This window comes from Suricata suricatta, chromosome 3 (assembly GCF_006229205.1).
Source record: "Suricata suricatta isolate VVHF042 chromosome 3, meerkat_22Aug2017_6uvM2_HiC, whole genome shotgun sequence".
NCBI lineage: Eukaryota > Metazoa > Chordata > Mammalia > Carnivora > Herpestidae > Suricata > Suricata suricatta.
The window spans coordinates 160,533,729-160,555,968 of NC_043702.1; the positions used below are offsets into that span (position 1 = coordinate 160,533,729).

Below are 22,240 nucleotides of genomic sequence, written 5' to 3' on the forward strand. Positions count from 1 at the left end.
GGGATATGATCATGCCATTTACAACAATATGGATGGACATAGAGGGTGTTATGCTACATAAAGTAAGTCCTACTGAGAAAGACATATATGATGTGATGACATTCCTATATGGAATCTAAAATGTGTAACATATGTAATAATTTTGTGTGGTGACAGAAGGTAACTGCATTTGTGGTGAACATAGAGAGCATAACATATAGAGACGTTGAATCACTATCTTGTGCACCTGACACTACTGTGACATCAATTACATTTAAACTAAAAAAGAAAATAATTTGTTCTGTTTTGATTTTTTAAGTAGTTTATTGTCAAATTAGTTTCCATACAACACCCAGTGCTCTTCCCCACAAGTGCCCTCCTCCATCACCACCACCTCTTTCCCCCTCCCCCTCCCCCTTCAACCCTCAGTTCATTTTCAGTATTCAATAGTCTCTCAAGTTTTGCATCCCTCTCTCTCCCCAACTCTCTTCCCCTCTTCCCCTCCCCCTGGTCCTCCATTAGGTTTCTCCTGTCCTCCTGTTAGACCTATGAGTGCAAACATATGGTATCTGTCCTTCTCCGCCTGACTTGTTTCACTTAGCATGACACCCTTGAGATCTATCCAAAACAGAAATTAATTTAAAAATAAAGTGTTTCCTATTTAGTCTAGGATGTTGAATCATTTTTTGAATAATCTATTCTTCATAGCAAGAACACATAATGAAATATAATAAGAAACAGAAAATGTAGCCTGATAGTAATTTTGATGGGCTTTTACTTCTCTACAGATGATTGTTACAAATTACATGATTTTAAAAAGACATTTACCTTCAAGCTTGGAGCACATAAAATAATCACTCAGATAAACTTTGTCTTTATCATATATACAGTCATTTTACATGTCTTAAAGGATCAATTTAATTGAAAATTTTCTTTGGGATAAATCTTTAAAAAGGTAGAGACAATTCCATAGAAGCTTGAAATCCTACACTGATAATAACAATAGTTCTATATATTTCCTTGCCAACATTCTTGTTCTTTTTTATTTAAATGTATGTTTATTTTTGAGAGAGAGAAAGACAGAGCATGAGTGGGGGAGGGGCAGAGAGAGAGGGAGACACAGAATCCCAAGCAGGCTCCCGGCTCTGAGCTGTCAGCACAGAGGTTGATGCGGATCTCAAACACACAAACCACAAGATCATGACCTGAATCAAAGTCAGATGCCTAACTGACTAATCCACCCAGGTGCCCTTTCCTTGCCACATTCTTAGACAAAGTTTCCTTAACAGTTATTTTCTAGTTAGCTTTCCCTAGAAATTTTGGTTTCTTACTTACCAAGCTTATAACAAGATACACTAAGGTCAGTGTGGATACAAATTTAACTACTGAGGTGAAAATTTTGACTTTGATGCTCTTAATTTCATGTTCTTTAATACATGATGTGTGGGGGATACAAAACATAAGAAAGAGAAGAAAGTGACATATCTACATTTTTCTTTTAATAAGTCCATAAAGAGAGGATTTTAAACAAAAAGGATGAATATACACAATTTTGTCAGAAAAAGGAAATCTGTTCCTGCTCCACTAAATGATAAAATGCTCTTTTAAAGGTGTTATTATAGTCTTAGCCCATTAATAAGAGTCATTAATAGTATCTAATATTTGTCAAGCTCTTTAAGCTCCACAAACCCACATAGGTAAGCAGAAAATGTTTTCCTATTTTACAGATGAGTAAGACCTGAAGCACAGAGATGTGCGGATGGGTAGCAATTGGCATAAGTGGGATATAAACAAACAAATTGACTTCTAAGGCTATATTTTAATGAACTATGCTTTTATTTAGTTTTATTTCTTGAAATAGATTACTATAATGCAAATAATAGTTGCTTTGAAATGATTCTACAAGGAAAGAATCGTTTACAAAGCAAAAGAGTAACAAAAACAACACAAAACACCAGTGATAAACACTGTATAAAATTAAGGACCAAACAAAGCAGTTATGGCTGTAAATTTGCCTTAAATGCTATTACACACTGGATTGGTAGACTAAGTGGGTTAAGTTAAAAGGTATGTATAAGACTCGCTCTGTTTTTACCACCTGAGACAGTGGCAAATTAGTGAGTACTTATTTCCAGACTAATGAAAAAGTGTAACAAGGAATCATAAATTATTTATTGGCTCTTCTTCTTTTTCTAGTTTTGTGTTGTAGACATGCTCTGTCTACTCAGAAGGCTCAGAAATATTGGGGAGTGTACTGGTAATGGGTTAAAGAGTGTTTCCCCAAAATTCTTGTTCACCTAGTACCTCAGAAAGTTATCATACTTAGAAATACAGTCTTTGTAGATGTAATTAATTAAATCATCAGACATTTAAGGTGGGCTTTAAATAAAAGTCATATATTTATAGGAGAAAGGAGAGGGCTACACAGACACAGAGGAGAGAGTGACACAGAGAAAAAACCATGTGATGACATGCTGAGATTAGAGTTATGTGGCCACAAACGAAGAAATGCCAGAAACTACCAGAAGCTGAAGGAAGCAAGGAAGGATTCTCACCTAGAGCCACTGGAGGGAAAACGGCCCTACCAACACTTTGATTTCAGACTGTGGCCTCCATTTTAAAAATAATAAATTTCAGGGCACCTGGGCGGCTCAGTTGGTTAAGCCTCTAACTTTGGCTCAGGTGATGATCTCACAGTTCATGGGTTTGAGCTCTGTTCTCTAGCTCAGAGCCTGGAGCCTGCTTCTGATTCTGTGTTCTCTGCTCCTTCCCCACTCATTCTCTCTTTCTCTCTCTCTCAAATAAACATTAAAAATTAAAACTAATAATACATTTCTGTTGTTTCACATCACTCAGTTTGTGGTCATTTGTTAATGCAGTCCCATAAAACTTGTACAATGGGATACAAAAATCTGGCCCCATGACTTCTTTAGGACACCCTCATAAGGTCATTTCAGTTCCAGAACTACCCACAGGATCGCATAGACCCTTTAATTATTGCATGGCAAGACAGCCTCTTATTCAGCTCAGCCTCATATCTCTTGCATCCTTCCATGCATGGTTTCAAAGAGCATTCCCAGTAAACCCTCTGTACTCAATCCTCTACTCTAGAATCTGTTTCTCAGAGAACTTTACCTAAGATGGTAAGAGCAGGAGTGGTTCCAGGAAGGAGATCCTAAAATTATATTTTGGAGCTGGTTCACCAACCACCAAGCCGGCAGAGAACCTCATTGCAGATAGTGGGTGGAGTACTGGTGGCCCCTAGCACATCCTAGTGGTGCAGCTCTTAAACGCATTAGTAGTGAACTGAGAGGACTTTACAGAGTGAGCATATTTCACTGGTTTAGGGGAACTGGAAATTACATGGACTACTTTGGGGAAAGTAGTAATTATAAGGACCGTGGAATTACATGGCTTCTGCTGGGTGCTATTAATGCATTGAAAAAAGACAAAGAAGATTTGAAGTTTATCAGTCCAAGGCAAACCATGATACTGCCTTGGTAGAATTGGCTCTCCATATTAATAACATCCTATTAAAAGAATCAGAGAGGGGCACCTCGGTGGCTCAGTTGGTTAAGCGTCAAACTTTGGCTCAGGTCATGATCTCATAGTTCATGGGTTCAAAACCTGCATCGGGCTTTGTGCTGACAGCTCAGAGCCTGGAGCCTGCTTCAGAATCTGTGTCTCCCCCTCACACTCTGTCTCCATCTCTCTCAAAAAATGGATTAACATAAAAATTAATATGAAAAGAATCAGAGAATCAAGAAATGGCAGGTATATGGCAGTCTTGGTACATATCATGTGCTCCAAAGAATGAGAGATCAAGTTTTTGAAAATTAAGGAGTTTGCCACATCACTAAATTGTTTAGGGGACCAGTAGCCTGAAATATGCTAGGATACCCCTTCCAAAATAAAGGTCAACTTACTGCATCTGGCACTTACCACTAGTAGGAAGGAACCAGAATGTCTGGCAGGCCTTCTTAGGTCTGAAAAGAGCATATTCCACATCTGGGACTACTCTTCTGACCAAGGTACTGAGTAATGTGGAGGGCTGCCAGCTCTGAGTGTGCCCTAGAGCTTAAATGGATTTTTCAGCAGGTCAAGGTCAAGGCTGTTTTGCAAGCAGCCAAGCAACTTGGGGCATAAAATCCATCAGAGCCTGTGGTACTAAAGGTGACTATAGTGGGAAAAGATGCTGTGAGACATTTATGGCAAGCTCTCAGAGAATCACTAGGTAGACTCACAGGATCTGGAGCAAGGGCATATCACACAATGGAAATTACACCCTATTGGATAGAGAGCTCCTAGAATACTATTTGGCCTTGGTAAAAACAGAGATCCTGACAATTGAACATCAAATGGCCATGAAGCTAGAGTTACCTCTCATGGGCTGAGTTCTGTCAGAAATGCTACATCTTAAGGCCAAGGAAGCCCAACAGAATTCATCATAAAATGGAAAGGGATAGCTGGTAATGGGCGTAAGAAGAGCCAGGAATAATATGTTGTGCAAACAGGTTGTTGGGACCCCCAGGTCATCCACCATTTTGTATACACTTAGCTCAATCTCAATTTAGTCATTTAGCTCAATGACTTCTTGGAGGTCCCTCAAGAGCTGAGAGAACAGAAACATGTGGTTTAGTTCACAGATGGGTTGTCTTAGTATCTGGTTGCAAGTCAAAAATGTGTGCTGGCTGCTCTATAGCTCCATTCAAAGATGGTCTTAAAGACCAGCAGTAAGAAGAAATCCTCTCAACGGGCAGAACTTCAGGCAGTTCACGTTGTCATCAATTTTGTGTGGAAAGGAAAGAATCCAAAGGTAGAATACACCCGAACTATATGGCAGTGACCTGGATGTATTAGTCATGGGCATGAAAAGGAAAAGACTAGAAGATCAGAAACCAGGAAGTCTGTGGAAGAACTTGGATAGGACCATGGGAGTGATAGTTATATGTGACAATCTCTTTATATTGTGTTAACGCTACCACACGGTGTCCTCCTCAGAAGAGGTGATAAACAGCCAAGTACACAGAATGAGTTGTCCAGTTCACATCAGCCACCTCTGTCATTGGCCACCCTCATGCTGGTAGAATAGGCCAATGGAGTATCTTGTCCACACCATAAACTGGACAGAAAGGAGAGCCTCTCACCCTCCAGGACTGTTATATGCATATCAATCGACTTAGTCCATGTATACAATAAAGCCTTTATAAGTTAGCTATGATTATTAGTCTCATTACTGCTAGCTAGGGTATGAATTACTAGTAGACAATATGTCACTGTATATCTCAAAACTTGAACATGTTAGTAACCTTTGCTGTAAGCTCTGATAATGCATTCTTGAGAATTCTTTTCTCTCTGGAAACAGAAATTGCAAAATGTACACACAAGACACTCTTATCAATATTACTTATATTTCCAAAAGAATCAATATAGTATAAATATCAACTGACTGTGGATTGGTTAAATACATTATTGTCTGCCCAAATAATGTGGTATTATATAGCTACTGAAAGTGGGTTTCTTACAAGATATACGTTAAATGTAAAAAGTAGATTTTATTAAACAACATTATATCTGTTTTGTTTTAATACATGCTTACATTAGAAAAAACTAAATGATATAAATAGAACCTTGTATACATGGTATTATGTCAAGAAACAGATGCTCCATTTAAGGAATCTAGAAGAGATAATTTAGTCACGGAATTCTGCAACTCAGAAAATATCAAAATGAAGACAATTCCATTTTGAAAGGACTTTAGTTCAAATAACTATACCTGTGACAATGCCGCCGGAACAGATTGTTGAGGTGATTCTTCCGAAATCATGTTGATCTTATACCCCATAACTTCTCCTCTTGTTACGTTGTCTGCTGGTTTCTCCCAGGACACATTGAGGGAGTATGGTGACAGTGGGGAGACGGAAGGAGGGGTCATGAACGCTGGCACTATCAATGACAGCAATTGCAGCAGCTGATAATGAACGCCATTACTTACAGGTTTGGGGAGTAAATTCATACATGTATTCTAGTTCCTGACATACCCCTGTTCCTTACATTAATACCCTGATTTCTAAAAGTCAAAGGATATACCAGTGTTTATAAAAGCTACTTACTCTTTTAATGTTTTATGCAAGGATATTCTCCATTCTTATTTTATAAGCAAAGGTATTTTCCATTTATAAAATAAAAATCATATAGGAATGTGCTTATGTTCATGAAGATAACTAGTAGATTATTTGGGGCAGGGAATCATAGGTCTTATGAAACTTTTGAAAGGAGAAGTCATCAAAACTGAGTCTTAGTCCACAAAGTCCAGAACAATGCCTAGTGACATACTGGAGTTCTAATGTAGAGAAGTATTTCACTGTGCCACACTGATACAGCCTGGAGAACATTACTCTTCAGAAAGTGGTGAATCTAAAATGTTCCAAATAACCCCAAAGAATTTTTACAGTTTTCAATAAATCTTGATTGAAATGTTCAGAGAACATACACACATACATTCTCCCCCTGCCATCCTTGAGATCTCAATATGGATTTTAAATGTGTGAGCCGAAGGTGTATTATCAAAGGACCTCATTGCACGTTCAGGAGCCAGTGACCCATAAGATTATGAGGGTCCAGTATTGCAGTTTCACCCATTACTTTTCATTTCTGACCTTGATTTTCCCCTTCCCAAACGCCATGGCTCATCACTTGTGCTATCATGGCACTATTATTTGTCCAAGATGGCTGCTCATCATTAAGAGATGCTCAAGCACAATGCACATTTTATTCATGAAATGATTCCCTTGGACATCAATCTAAAGATACCCTTATCCTCCCACAGTCTTAACAGAGCCAATTTACATCAGGACTGGGGGTTATTTATTTATTTTTTTAATATCCAAAGATTCAAAGCATAACAAATGTGGGTGTTTTTTTTGGTTTTTTTTTTTTTTTTTTGGTTAAAGGCTCATGATATTTGAAGTGTTTCTAATGTAATGAGTAAGGGAGAGGGTTAAAAATCTCTCATTTGCTGGGGTGAAGCTATCTTACGAAAATTGAACATTTCACTCCCCTTTCTCACCATATTTCCAACTGCTTATGCATACAGTTGCATATTACAGATTTTGATATCCAGGTTTCTATCATTAGTCACCATCTAGTACCTACACTATTGGCTTTGGAGAGAGAAATAAAAACAAAATAGGATTTGTGAAATTAGTAACAGCTATCTCTTTCATTGACCATAAATTGTGCTGAATTTGGAGCAAGATAGGACATGTGGCCAACCCACTTCAGGAATGGAAACCAGTTGCTATTTTTGGCAAACATTCCCAAAAGACTATAACTACAGTTATTTTTCCCTCTTGAAGTAATAGCTCAGGCATTTACTTTCTTTTCCCCTAAAACTCACTGCAAGTGCTTCATGACCTTGAGTTATTTCTGTAGCCAACCAATATATTAAATTTTTCTTGGCCTATATAAATTTATAATTCTTGCCTTTTAAAATGTACTTTAGTGCTGTTGACATTCACTTGGGGCAGGATTTTTATTTGGGAGTCTTAAAAGTAGAATTCAAAGCATTTTTGTTCACCTGATTCTCCCGTTCTTTCTGACATCCAGGCAGATGACACACTGCCAGCCATGTTCACGGCTAAGACCCGAAACTCATACATGGTGTATGGCTCCAAGGCAGTGACGGTGGCGGCTGTCTGAGGAGGTTTTAATGCATTTTCATTGGCTGATTCTCCAAACGAGGGAGGACTGAGCCAGCCACTGCTCTGAAAAACTTGACTTTCTGCTGACATGGTCTCTCCATCAGATCTCAGTCTTTTCATGTATAGTTCATATCTTATTATCACTCCTAGAAAAGTGAAACATTGAACCAAGAAGAATCATCAGACAAAGTGACACCTTGTGGGGGTGGGGGGAAGGTCAGTTAAAGAGTCTGGCTTTGCATTATTCTTCTGACTAGATTACCTGTTCACTCCTGTAATAATCCAGATGATGAGATTTACAAAAGACAACAAACCGATGGAGAGCTCAATGTACGAAGTACTGCTAAAAGGCATATTCATGTAAAAACAAACCAAAAGGGAATGCATAAACATAAAAGAGCTATAACTTATTACAGGTAAGTTCAGTCCTTTGCAGAGCGAATGGCCACAATTTCTACTAGGAACTGCTTTTCTGGAGGAAGGGGTGTAATTTGTTCACTGCACCTCCAATTTATATACTTTCAAATTAGGGATTTTAATTTTATTATCTGTTTTAACACAAGCCCCATTTATATAAATATTAGACTATTAAACTTAATTTCTACTATTCTTGTCAAGTAACTTTAAAAGTCCAAGAAAAAAGGTTTTTCCATAGTACACATATGATATTAATTACTACAAATCTGTGAATTTGTGTCTGGCCTATATAACCAAGGGTTCAATTGTATGAAGACAAAAAATTAACTTAATGGAGTCAGCTAGCCTATATACATATTTTTGGTATTATTTTATATCCTTTTCTTGCTTAAAAGAGAAAATTTACTGCTTTTGGGTGCCCTAGCTTGTGACACAGTCAAATATAATGCATTTCATAAGTGAGTTTCAAATTAGAAACATCATTTGTGTTGTGACAGATGTCATTAAGAGCAAAGATAATATTAGCCTTTTAAGGGGCAATTTAAATGAGTGGAATTTGTTATTAGATTAAAGAAATACACTGGTTTTGCTAACCAGTCCAGGTCTGATATCTTTAGACCTTCTCAATTATTCTATCCTACGGTTACAAAAACGAATACAGTTGCCAGACTCTTATTGCACAATTCCAAATGCCTAGATTCTCATTCATGTTCTGCCCATGAAATCCAAGCTTTGCCTTCCTACCATTTGGTTCCATTGGGGGAGCCCATTCAACGTGGAGCTCAGTAGAACTGATCTTCCGCACCTTAGGTGGACTCAGCCCTCGGGGAGGTGCCTGGGCTGTGATCACAGGAAGGGGTGAGCTGTGTAAACAGCCCTCACTAGTACAAGCCTGGACAGAGAAATGGTACTTGGTGAACGGAAGCAGATTCCAGATGGTAGCGGAGGTTTCACGACCTTCATAAGGAACACACGGCTGAATGCCATCCAAAGGAGCACAGGACAAAATATACTTTTCTATAGGACCAGAGCGATTGGAAGGTGCAGTCCAGGTGAGTGTCACGGAGTGAGAGCCAACAGGAATGCTATAACTTAAGTTCAAGTGTCCTTCTGGGACCCCTGGTTTCGTCTTGTAAGTGACAGGTGCACTCTTTGTTGAGCCGTGCACACTGGCGGTCTCGATGGAATAGGAGTATGAAGTGTATGGTGATAGGTCAGTGTCTAAGAAGTATTGAATTTCTGAAATTAAAAAGAAAAAAAAAGAAGAAAATTGTTACATTTCACAAATTTGCCACTGTTTTCCTATTTACATAACTTAATTACATAAACTATATAATCTGGTCTTTGGAGTAAGAGTATGGTTCATATATTTAAAACTGAAATAAAGCAAATACTGATTACTTTTATTGTGCAGTATAAGTGCCTTTTGTAATGAAAAATATTTAGAAGGCTGTTTAAACTCATGTTCTTTCTGGAATACGGGGTCTTTTTTTATGTAAGAGAAATCCCTGGCAGTCTCTGAAACAGAGATAACAGTTTTTTCTTCTATGTAACCCATTTACTTGTTAAACAATATTGCACTAGGACCAAGGGTTGGAAAACTGCTACCACAGGCCACATTTGTCACCTGTCCAACAGCATGACTGGAACCTTTCCTGAATTTATGACCCATAGAAACTGTGAAATTAGAAATGTTTATTGTTGGTTTAAACTGCTAAATTTTGCATCTATTTGTTATCATTGATGGACAATTTACACAAGAGAAGTCTGGGATTTTAAAAAATTAAAAAGATAGGGTGTGGACATTATTAGACATGTGCCTGGAATCCCATTCTCTAAGGGGACAGAAAGCGTAGTGCAGGATTGTGACAATTACAACATGTCAGCTCACCAAGGAGAAAGGTTTACGGATTCCAGCTCCATTGTTGCAAAGGAGGCGATGAAGGGTAGGTGTGAAACTGACAGGCAATAGACATGGCTTGTACAAGCACACACTAGAACATATTTTATAAGACATGGTCCTTACTCAAATTCTTGGCCAGCATTTCCTGAGGAAGCAGCTGGAAGTCCTCATGTGTCATTTATAATAGGAAATGTTGAAGTAAATTAAAGTGGAATTTAATGGGTTATATTTTAATATAAATGTATTACATTAATTGAATTCTAATATCACATAATAATCAAAAAACTTACTGATGACGGCCATGTAGCAATATGACAAAAAAATACAGAATGCAATAGCACATATATGTCAATATTATTAGGAAAACTTAACTGGGGGGCATACAACTCTAGAAACTTTCCAAAATGAAGTTAGGCATCATACTAGAATGCTGGTATAGTGGTATTTAAAAAATTTCTTTTGCAGTTTCTTCATTAGATTGACACTTATATAAGAAAAAAATCTACCCAGGGGCACCTGGGTGGCTCAGTTGGTTAAACATCTGACTTTGGCGTGGACCATGATCTCACGGTTTGAGGTTCAAGCCCATGTGAGCTCTGTGCTGACAGCTCAGAACCTGGAGCTGCTTCGGATTCTCTCTCTCTCTCTCTCTCTCTCTCTCTCTCTCTCTCTCTCTCTCAAAAATAAATAAACATTAAAAAATTTTAGAAAAAGGAAAAGATCTCCCCCAACGACAAAATCATTTAGACAAATTATTGCACAGTATGCGATTCCTCTTTGGAAGCACTAATAATAGTAATAACTAAATGCACTGATTAATTTCTTTCCAAGTACTCTTAGTTATCAAATTAAAAAAATGTGTTCTCATTGATACCTAATTCTTGTCTCCTGGATAAGTGATACTTTCTACTATAAAACCAAACCAGGGAAGTGTTACCTTCCTAGAACCTAAGTAGTCTGGGAAAACCCAGATCCATATTCTCCACATTCCTTACCTTTTCTGCAGTCAAAACTGAAATGGGTTCAGGGCAGAGGGATGTTGGCAATTTTTTAAAAACGTACTGAGCATGCTTAAGTGAGGTAGGAGTGGGAGAATATTATGAGATTTCAGGTTTTCCAGGATATAAAAGAAAGAAAATTAATCATAATTTCCCATTACGCTCTGTATGTGTGTATATATTATATTTTATTTATAACATATCACATATTATATATAATTTATATTTTTATAATTTTATAGATACAAATATATTTTTATAAATATAATTTTATAATTTATAATTTTATAAATATATGTTATATACAGTACTAATACAGATAGGTACTAACATGTGCTAATACATGTATATTATATATTACAAATATATATAATGTACATATAACCTTTCACATTTTAACAGTTTGATAAATTGTCTCTGTTTGACACTAGACTTAACATTCTGGGAAGGCAAGATCATGTTCTCCTTACTTGCCACTGTTTGTAGCACAGAGTGGAATTTCAGTAAATATCTGTTAAATCAATCAGTAAAGCTGATGCATAAAACTTACTATGCCTCTTTAGAAAAAGTGATATCCTCCATTAGAAGAATTTAATGAATAATATTTACTCTGTCTCTCAGAAAAAGTGATATCCTGCACTGGAACAATGTGCTTGTGATATATTGAGGGTAGTTGCTAGCGAGTTTCACTCTATCAATTATTTACATGACTACCACATAGGTTTTTAATATATTACCTGAACTTCATACTTGTTGCTAATAACAGTATTGTTATCACAGCTGAACAATTAGGGAAATTTCTTTATCGTAGCCATGTTGTAGTTACTGTTACATATATTTCTGGCACATCATAAATTCAATAAATAGTTATTAAAGTTATCTATATTTCATATGAGACTGTTGAAAATATTCAAAAACTTTGAAAAAAGATAATTGAAGGCTAGAAAATCATAGAAAATATTCTATTTAACATGTCAAAAGCCAAAACCTAAAAAGCAAAAATAAATATCAATGCTAAATAGTCCAAGACACTGGCATGTGCTTAAACTGGAAGTTGGGAGACATATAACCTGATGATAAGTAAAAAGTTCAGCACATAGTTTATGGTTGTAGCACTTGAGGAATGGATATAACCCCAATAGATCACACTTTACAAGAGCAGTCTATTTAGTAAGTAATTAGAATAATGATAGAATTAAGATGGCAGCATATACTTGGTTAAACATTCTATAAACATACAGTATTGACTAAATAAAAGCAATTGAAAGGGTATAAACAGAATCCCGCCTTATTCTGTCATAACAACAATAACAATAAAATAACTCAGGATAAAAGAACTTAGCTCATGCAGATTGCACTCCTTAGTTAGGAGAAGAATTACCTTTAACTCTGAGCTGGGAGAATTGTTCCCCTACTACAAACTCCTGCGCATTTGGGGCAACATCTGAAAGTCTTCCCTCAGCACTAAGGCATGATCTCGGCTCCTATGCACTCCGGCTTATGGTAGGTCCTAACGCACCACCTGTGAGAGCTACCTGGCCCTGCTCTGGTTTCCTGAGCGAACCTTACTTTCTCCCACCACTTCCCTTGGTGCCTTTTCACCTACAGTTTCTTCCATTAAAATCGTTCTTGCGATTACCTGGCTAATCCAGCTCCCATGTCACCTCCTGACTCCAAAACTTTAGTGGCTCTCGATACCACAGTCAGGGTTACAGTACTTTCTTAACACTACAAGTCTACTCTAATTAAACATGTAATATATATTATAATTTTGTTTTACTTGTTATCTTCCCTCTCAAAAATGAAAACTGTTCCTTCCATCTTTATATGTCCAGTGACTCGGACAGTTCCTGATCTAGAGTTAGCACTGAATAGAAAGAACTTCCGTGAATAACTGAAGGAATGATTTTTCCAAATATTTTTCTCGGAAAGAATATTGAGAGCCTTATACAAACAGTATCATCTCTTGTCATCATCTCTTCTGGGTTTGCTTTTTTTGTTCCCTCATCCCCTCCCTGTCTTCTCTGTTTGTCTCTCTCAGAGTAGCTGAACCATCTTACCACTTGTTACATTGATCCCTTGATGTAGTATGGAATTACAAATGATAACGATATTAAAAGTAGAAATGAAATCTCAGGGTTTACTAAGATGTATCCTGTCTGAAACTCCAAGTCACATTAACACCTTTAGACTATGCGAACAATGGTCAGGTGTGCAAGAATTCATCTAGTTTCTCTGTGAAAGGATTTTTTTGGAGTAAACATGTATGGGCTATTTCTCTACTCATGGCATCCCAAATGAGTAATGATTTAACTGTGAAGTTGGAGACGAAGCGGGGAACAGAACATGCTTAGATCAGCGCATTGATTTGTCTCTCTCCTAATCTGTCTTCCTGCAGGAGGGAAGGTCTACTCTCAATCTGACTTTTATCAGTAATGAAGATTATTTTTATTTTTCATTTCCACCTTACTGACTCCTCGATCTAGTTTTCTTTAGGTTCCAAATTCCACTAGGAAAATGTAATATGATTTATTGGCCACTCCCTAACACTGCAACACTATCAAATGAGTACTATTTCCTAGGATTGCTGTTCTCTTCACACCTATGACATGGAAAATACCTATGAGCAAACCAGATTGGCGCTACAGGGGAGATAATATTAGGTGCTGATTATGTACAATTTCCAATGTGCTGACTTGACCTCTAGATCTTTCTCTCCTAGTTCTGAAAGCTGGTTATGTACAAGCTTGTGAAGCTGTAAAGTTTGCTTTTTCTGGAAAGTTTATTATTCAGATGCATTACAATGATTCTACAACTATTAGTGTGTTATTGCTAATAACAAATATTTTATAACCTTTAAAGATAATAATACATCAATGTGTCAAGATCTTAGGTTGGAAATAACTGTCCTAGAGAATCCCATAGTGCATCAGGAAAGCCAGAAAAAGTTTTTATTCTAACAAGGAATTCTATAATGGTCTCAACCAAATGATCAAACTTTCTCAGAAGGCAACACTATTAATTTTCTTTGAAAAGTTCAATGATTCTCCACCTATAATTCCAAATGCCTTTATTTAACCCAAAGATTTGTGTTCATCCAACTGAATATAAGTACTGTTTCCTTTTCATATTACACATGCTATCCACACACTGGAAATAGAGTAATAAACATGAGGGTATTATTAGAATGATACAAAGTTCTGACAGCATTAACCAATTGTTCTTACTGTTCAAATGCCATCATGCAGATAATTTTCACATCATTAATTATAGTGATTGTCAAGAAATGCCAGAAGTGGCATTTTTTAATGAAAAATAAGGTTTTAGGAAATAATGCCTCGTTTAATAGGATTATATAAATGTCTGATTAGTGAATGAGTACACATTTATTATGTAAGAAACTGCTATTTGGATTCTATATTAGTACAATTATGAAGAAGAGCCAGAGTGCTGGATTCTCATGCAATGGTCTATAAAACAGAACACAATATGTTAGTATAGAAAACATTCCACTGGATTGAAGGGTATAATTGAAGCTTAAGTTTATCATTTAAATTAAGCTGTATGGAAAATAGGGTGATCCTAATTCACAATTTTCAGAAATAATCCAACCAGTGGGACTGTCATCTTCAAAATTACTTTCAATATTTTTATAACTCTCTCTTCCCCTATCACAAAAGTTTAAGTTTCAGGACACCTGGATCATGCTGATATTTGGAAGAAAATAAACATTCTAGTAGCAGGCTTTTGGAATGCTTTGCCAACACGGCAGATGTAGACAGATGTTCATTTCCCTTTGCAATCTGCATCATGAAGTTCAGAGTTTCCATTAACTTAAAAGAAGAGCTGGAGTACCAGAGAAACATTTAGCGTTAATAGAAAGTGCTGGACACTGGACTGTAGGTGCATGTCAGGCAGAATTAGGCACAAAATGTGACCTACTGTAGTGTGTGCTGTACAGAAGTTTTAGAGCTAATCACTATGTTAAAACAAAGCAACCTCCTAACTATTTTAAGGAAGATTATCAAACTTCAGGGCACCTACGAAACTTTACGTACTTGTCTAACTAAGTAAACAAGTTAAACTAGAATTTGGAAAATTGGACATTAAACAAAGAGAACAAAATGGAAACCAATTAGAATCACTGTTCCAATGTTTTTTTTTTTTTTAACTGGTTTCTCAAACTAGCTCATAACTATACATGATTAGAGGCAAATATGAGAGAAGACAGAGCTGGAATGATGTAAAAATTTCTATTTCTTCATTCTGGCTTTAGGGAAACTGGATCTAAAACATCTGCATAGGGATGTCTGGGTGGCTCAGTTGGTTGAGTGTCTCACGTCAGCTCATGATTCGTGGGTTTGAGCCCCACATCAGGCTTGCTGCTGTCAGCCTGACGGTGCAGAGCCCACTTTGGATCCTCTGTCCCTCTCTCTCTCTGACTCTCCCCCAGCTCATGCTCTCTCTCTCAAAAAATAAATAAAAATTAAAAATAACAAAAATATAATTTTTTAAAAAGATGATGTGTCCCAATAGTTTGATTTCTGTAAGCTCCTTTAAAACCCTCATAAAAGTTACAGATGCAAAGATAGTCTTCATGGTTTTCACATCCTGTCCCTTTCAATTTAAATTCATGTTACATTCTTTGTCCGTGGAAATGGCAGCATATGCATAAAACTACATTGTTTGCATGAATATTAGTACTCTGATTCCACTTTTATAAGTTTATTTATAAGTTTATTTTTAACCTGAGAATTTTAAAAGCTGATCCCATATAATAGAAATATTTGATAATTTTTCTGTAATATTATGCCCAGAGAACACTATAAATCAGTTTGTTGTAAGCCTCAGTATTTCTATACATTTTTGAATCAAAATATAAATGATAGATTATTTGTAATACCTTTTATTACATCACACCATGTGTTATGGACATTTTCCATTCATTAACATGTAAACTAAGATATCATTTTATAGGCAATCATGTCCTAAAATTCACTTAACAATGTGCCAGGATTCTACTATGCCATCTATCACAATTTATGGAAAGTTTTTTAATACCTGAGTGTTTCCAATATTTTGCTCTTACAAATAGTGTATGTTTGAACATACCTTCTATCCATTTGTGACTATTCATTTATGATAAATTTCCTAAAGTAAGTTTGCTGACTCAAATGGTATAGAAAAGGATGTTTTTCATACATTTTAACCATTTATCCTACATGAAAAATGGTACCAATGAACTTACACAGATATTCCAGCAGTTTATGTAAGTTCTAGCTCCTTCATATCCTCATCCATGCTGGATGGGGTAATTCTTTTTTCATCTTTCAGAATTTGATAACCATTAAAGACTTATCAGATAAGAAACATCTCATATTTTATTGCATTGTTTTGATTGCCAGGAGACTGCTCCTGAGATTTGTAATTGTCTCTGCTTGAAACAGGAAACCACAACATTTATCCTCAATGTCAAAGATCTTAACTAATATGTCAATTCTCAGAATATTCTATCTTTCTATCACCAAACCTTTAAACTTACTGTATGGGTATTGATCTTCAGTTGTGTAGACTTCAGAACTATCCCTGAATAAACTATAAGTAAGCCAGTGGGCATTTGGAGAGTCAGGTGGACTCCAGGAGAGATTGATAGCAGAAGAACTTTGAACTTGTCCTCTGGGTGGAGGTTGCTGAGATGGAGCTACATTACGATGGAGAGAGCATTTATTAGCAAAGGCAATCAATAAGCACACAAGTAAACTCAAGTAAAATATCCAACAAAGAGGTCTTTCTGATTCAGGATTACTTTATCAAGAAGACATGTGGTTTACCAAGACATTAATAAAGAGAGGGTACACATCATGAGTTTTCTAAAACACAGCTTTTTATGTATGAGCATAAAACACTTTTGTAGGTCAATGCAGCTGACATAAACATAGTCGGGGTGGGGGGAACAACAGAAGTTTATATTAAGCATTTCTTCCTTCCTTCCTCCCTCCTTCTGTCAATACCTCCCTCCTTCCCTCCATCCCTCCTTCTTTCCCTTCTTTTCTTCCCTCCCTCCTCCTTCCTTCGTTCCTTCCTTCCATCCTTCCTTCCTTCCTTCCTTCTCTTTCTTTCTTTCTTTTGAAACTATCCAAGGATGCATAACATTTATTTTCCACTTAATTTAAAAGTTGACATAAATAAGTTATGCTGAAACTTGGAATTTAAGGAGCATCATTTTTAGATTTTTCAAAGGGATTTTTCCATTCCACTAAATGCATATGCCTCGTTCTGCCTCACAGGACGATTTTAGAGCACAATCTAAAAGAAAGAATAATAGCTGGTAATGCAAATATGTATAGATATCATGGATGTTAAATAGTCTAAATAATAGCAAGAAACAATTTGAATGTATTGTGTGAATATACCCACACCTGTTAGAGATGCAGTGATTGTTAGAAGTAATATGATTGCTTTCATCAGGCACATAAAAGTATTCATCTCACGTTTATTGATATTTTACATAATGTAAGTATACACTATGAAAACATTGTCTCCTATCACTCTATATTTTCCTTAGTCTCCCTATTTTCTTCAATGTCTCCCCATTCCCAGAATATATAAAGGTTAAGGAAAAAGAGAATATCTAACTATTTTTGAAGGACAATCCACCACCAGCTTCTTTTTACCCTTGTGGGTTAACAAAATGCATTATCCTCCACCCATTTAGAGAAGCACATTGGAATCAGACGTTCTCATTAAATAGGATATCAAAGGTAGAGGCTGCTGTGTTACCTTACTTCAAAGGCCATTGATATTTTTGTTATGAAATTTCAAAAAATCATGTGATAACAGTAGAGCTCCCTTACTATCCATGTTAGGGGTCCTCAAGACCACTCCCAGGTTCAATGACTCCCTAGTAGGACTCATAGACTTATCATAAAGTCCTTCCTCTGGCTAAGACTTAGTATAGCTAAAGGATAGAATATAATCAACAAAGGGAAAGGCACATGGGTAAGTCCTAGGGAAACCAACCACAGGGTTCCAGTCACACAGGATACGCCTAATCCCCCCAGCAATGTTAATGTTTTGTGAAAACATGTGAAATGTTGCCAATCAGTAAAGCTCATTAGAAACTCAGTGCCTAGGGTTTGCACTGGGGGCTGTTCATGTAGAAAGCCTCTGTCAACATGAATAACCCCCAAATTCTAGATTTCCAGAAGGACATCAGGGTTAAGCACAAACCATTTGGTCGGACAAAATTTAAGAGACAGTGAATTTAACAGTCAAAGTTTAAGAGACAGTGAGTTACCCTCAACTATTCTGGGGATGGCGAGAGCCCTCACAGAATCCAAGTTCCCAGATACCAGCCAAAAGCTAACTTTGCAATTAAGTTTTTCTAAAGATAAGCGTTCAAACTCACTATGTTAGTTTTTTTTTCTAACACACAATCCCTAGCTTTTTAATTTTTAATGTTTTTTTTTTGAGAGAGAGAGAGACAGAATGCAAGCAGGGGAGGGGCAGAGAGAGAGGGGGAGAGACCAAATCCAAAGCAGGCTCTAGGCTCTGAACTGTCAGCACAAAGCCCATTGGGGGTCTCACACCCACGAACCATGAGATGGTGACCTGAGCCGAAGTAGGACGCTTAACTGACTGAGCCAGCTGGGTCCCCCACACAACCCTGAGCTTAAAGGGGCATAGTATTCAGGGATAGAAAGGGCTTTATGGGGAGCATTACTTGACAGGTTCCATGGCTACTCATGGTGAGATACAACCAGCTGAACACTGGCTCAAAACTGCTCCTCCACTGAAACAGGATGTTGAGGATTAAATACTCCAACTTCTCTTTCTGCCAGCCCTCCAGCTGACTGTCAGGCCCCTGTGAGTAGCGAAAGCCAACCAGAAGTCAGAGGGTAAGGGAGCCTGCTGATGTAGACTGTACAGAATCTTGGTGGGATAGAGTAGGGCGGGGAAGTATAAAGTGAAGTTATCCTGCACACCAGGCAAAGATTTTCCACTAAGAGCTAATACTAATCTATCAGTATTCATGAGGGATACACTCCACTTTAAAGACATGGTATAATCCAATAATAACGTTTTAAGAAAGTATTTCGAGACCACCGAATTTGAAATATACAAATCTTTCAAATAAATTCCATATATTATGCATAGGCTTCCTAAAGACAATGTCTCTAATCCTAAGGGAGATAATATTGATGTTATATGTTTAAAGAAAAAATAAACTAGACACACTCTCATTCTTTCTTTTTATCTTGTTGTGCCTCCTTTGGAATGTGCATTGTTATATTAAAGCTCTAACTGTCCCTATGCCTAGTTAAATACTAGAAGAGAGCAGTACCAATCTCAAAATGACACAGTGACACAGGAAAACAGAACCATTTCCAAAGAGGACCTTATATTTTTGAATTCAGGGATTTGCCATATTTGACATGATTATTTGGATTGTTTGAACACTGACAGTGCATTTGATCTGTCAGTGATTTTTAATTTAGGGCTCTACATCCTGTTGTTCTTGGTGGATCTACAAAGACTCACAAACTGTCTCATTTATAGCATTCTCAAAGAGCTTTGTAATCTATGACAATTGAATATTTTTAGTGTATATTACTAACTACATCTAAAACTCTGCATGTTATCAGGAACACAACAGATTTCAGAGTTAAAGCAATCACAACTGACCTTCAGACTATTTTCTAAGGCAGTGAAATACTTTTGGGAATACTAGAAGAAAAATGTTTCCATCCCATGTCAAAGGGTATAGGAAATGACTTTGCATTACTTGAAAATTTCCTTCACAACAAACATTCGCATACACAAATAGGCTCTTTCAAACATTTAAAGTCAATTACTTGTTATGACCATCTCTACCCACAGTCTTGTTCAACTTCACAGTATAGACCTAGAGTGCCTACCTGAAGGTTTTGATGGTTCAGTACTACTTGGAAAAATAATATTATAAAATCCCACCCAGGAGATAACCTGAACTCACCCATCTGTGTGCTGAAAGGGAATTCTGAGAAAATGGTCACATACTCATTTATCAAAATTGCCAAGCATGACCTTTGCATATGCCAGACTCTCTTTTAAGGAAGATAGTGTAATATTGCAACTACATTCATTTCTTTGAGAGCCATGAGTTTTAATCTTGGCTTAGGCACTTTGGTAATTGTGTGATTATAGTCAAATTTTGACTAGACTCTCTGAATCCTTCCTCATCTATAGTAAGGGGAGGATTGTCTACTGTTGAGGATCATTTTGAACATAAAATAAATATGTGTATTCTCCTCTTCCAGGAAATGCTGGAAACACTGTGGCTGTGAGAACAGGTGTCTGGATTCCCTCTGTCCTTTGCCTTGCCATCCTTAAGGGACTGTCATTATGTAAATGGTCCCAGCTGGATGACATCCAAACTGACCGGAAAAGGAAAAGGAGACATGGAGGGCATGCCTGTGCTTATGAAATCACAATCCAGGACTCCCACACATCACTTCTGCCCAGATCATTTCAGGCAGAAATTTATTGACATGGCAATACCCAATCACAAGGTAAGATATAGCCATGAACCCAGCTCTTCCTGTTATTAATGTAAAATAAGTAAAAGAGAGCTATAAAGAACAATTTTAAAATGTATTCCATAGATTAAATTAAAAAATAAAACAATAGGGGTGGCTGGGTGGCTCAGTCGGTTAAGCATCTGACTTCAGCTCAGGTCTAATCTCATAGTTAGTGAGTTCAAGTTCGAGCCCCACATCAGGCTCAGTGCTGACAGCTCAGAGCCTGGGGCCTGCTTCAGATTCTGTCTCCCCCTCTCTCCGCCCCTCTTCTGCTCATGCTCTGTCTCTCAAAAATAAATAAACCTTAAAAATTAAAATAAATAAATAAAACAATATCTAGAAAATTATAACAAATATTTAAAAAGTAAAGAGGAGTGCTTCTGATTATGTCAACAAAAAAATTTAGTCTCAGAGAGTTAAAATTCAATGGTTTTCAAACTAACCATTCCTGGGAGCTCTAAATCAACCACAGGCAAACAAAAAGTTAAGAACATATACATACTCTTGAAAAACTGGGAGGGCTTTGAGTAGTAACAGCAGGAGTCTGCAGCCCTCTTGCGAGGGTTTGTTCCCATAGTACCAGCTCCATAATTAGGTGTGTTAGTTTTACCAGGAGGGCTGACTATAGACAGTAGCTTTGATACCACTGGGCACTGACTTGATATGGGGTCGGCAATAGGAATTCAGAGCTTTGGCATCTAAAAATGGCCCAGCCGATTGGGAACAAGAGGGAAAATTCACAGGGTTGCTAGCCTGAGCGTGTGCTCTCAGTTAGGTAGGTGGTGACTTTACCAGATAATAAACCAGGAGACCCCAGGTAGGAAAGAGCCATGGAAAACTTGAGAGGAGCCCTCCACAGATCTGTAGCTGGCTGGAAAGCTATGAAGCTGTGGGGAAAAACCATGAGAGCCAGTGAAAAGTGGAGGCCAAAGAACTGAGAACTAGTTGTGACCCTGAAAACATCCTCCAAACCAGATACACACTGATTGGCAGAAGCCGTATGGTCTAGAAGTATTTAAGCACAAACATTGCCCAAATATTTGGCTAATTCAGACACAGCGGTGACCCCTAAGAAGACAGGCTGTGAGTGAAAATTAAATTAAAAAAACTGTTTAGAGGCATCAGCAGCTGTATACTGCAGTGGAGAAAATTTCCCACTATTTAAGTCTATGCAAACAACAACAACAACAACAGCAACAACAAAAACTAAACAACTTAAGTGTTTTCAACATACAATTACAACATACTTAAAAAACTGTAAAGTATACTCATAAAATTGGCAGTGGAGAGAAACAGACTTTGAATGATCCTCAATATTAAGTGTAGCAAAAAATACTTTGTAGCAGCTACTGTAAATATGTCCTAAGAATTACAGAAACATCAGATGATGATGATAGTTCAGTAAAAAGAAAGCTTTAATAGAGAAACAGAATGTATAAAAACACTAAATTCCAGAGTTGAACAATACAATAACTAAACTTGAAACTTCCCTGATAAGGACTCATAGCAGATTTGAAAGAAAAGGAGAAAGAATCAGTGAACTTGAAGATAAAGGAATAGGTAGGATGTAAAGATACAGTAATATTATTTAGCCAATCCATGGAAAGGAGATGAAAAAAATAGAATAAACATAAACAGATCTTCAGACACCTGTGAGAAAATATCACATGTACCATGTAC

The 22,240-nt window shown here is 37.1% G+C and overlaps 1 protein-coding gene across 1 annotated transcript in view; it reads right to left on the minus strand.

Moving 5' to 3' along the window:
- The window catches only part of USH2A (usherin), a 697,677-nt gene that overhangs the window by 502,080 nt on the left and 173,357 nt on the right, over positions 1-22,240 (minus strand). Inside the window, exons 15-18 of the mRNA XM_029933401.1 lie at positions 16,543-16,701; positions 8,844-9,338; positions 7,559-7,828; positions 5,756-5,925 (exon numbers count right to left, since the gene is read on the minus strand). Coding sequence (XP_029789261.1) covers positions 5,756-5,925; positions 7,559-7,828; positions 8,844-9,338; positions 16,543-16,701 — 1,094 coding nt within the window. The remainder of the gene's footprint in view (positions 1-5,755; positions 5,926-7,558; positions 7,829-8,843; positions 9,339-16,542; positions 16,702-22,240) is intronic.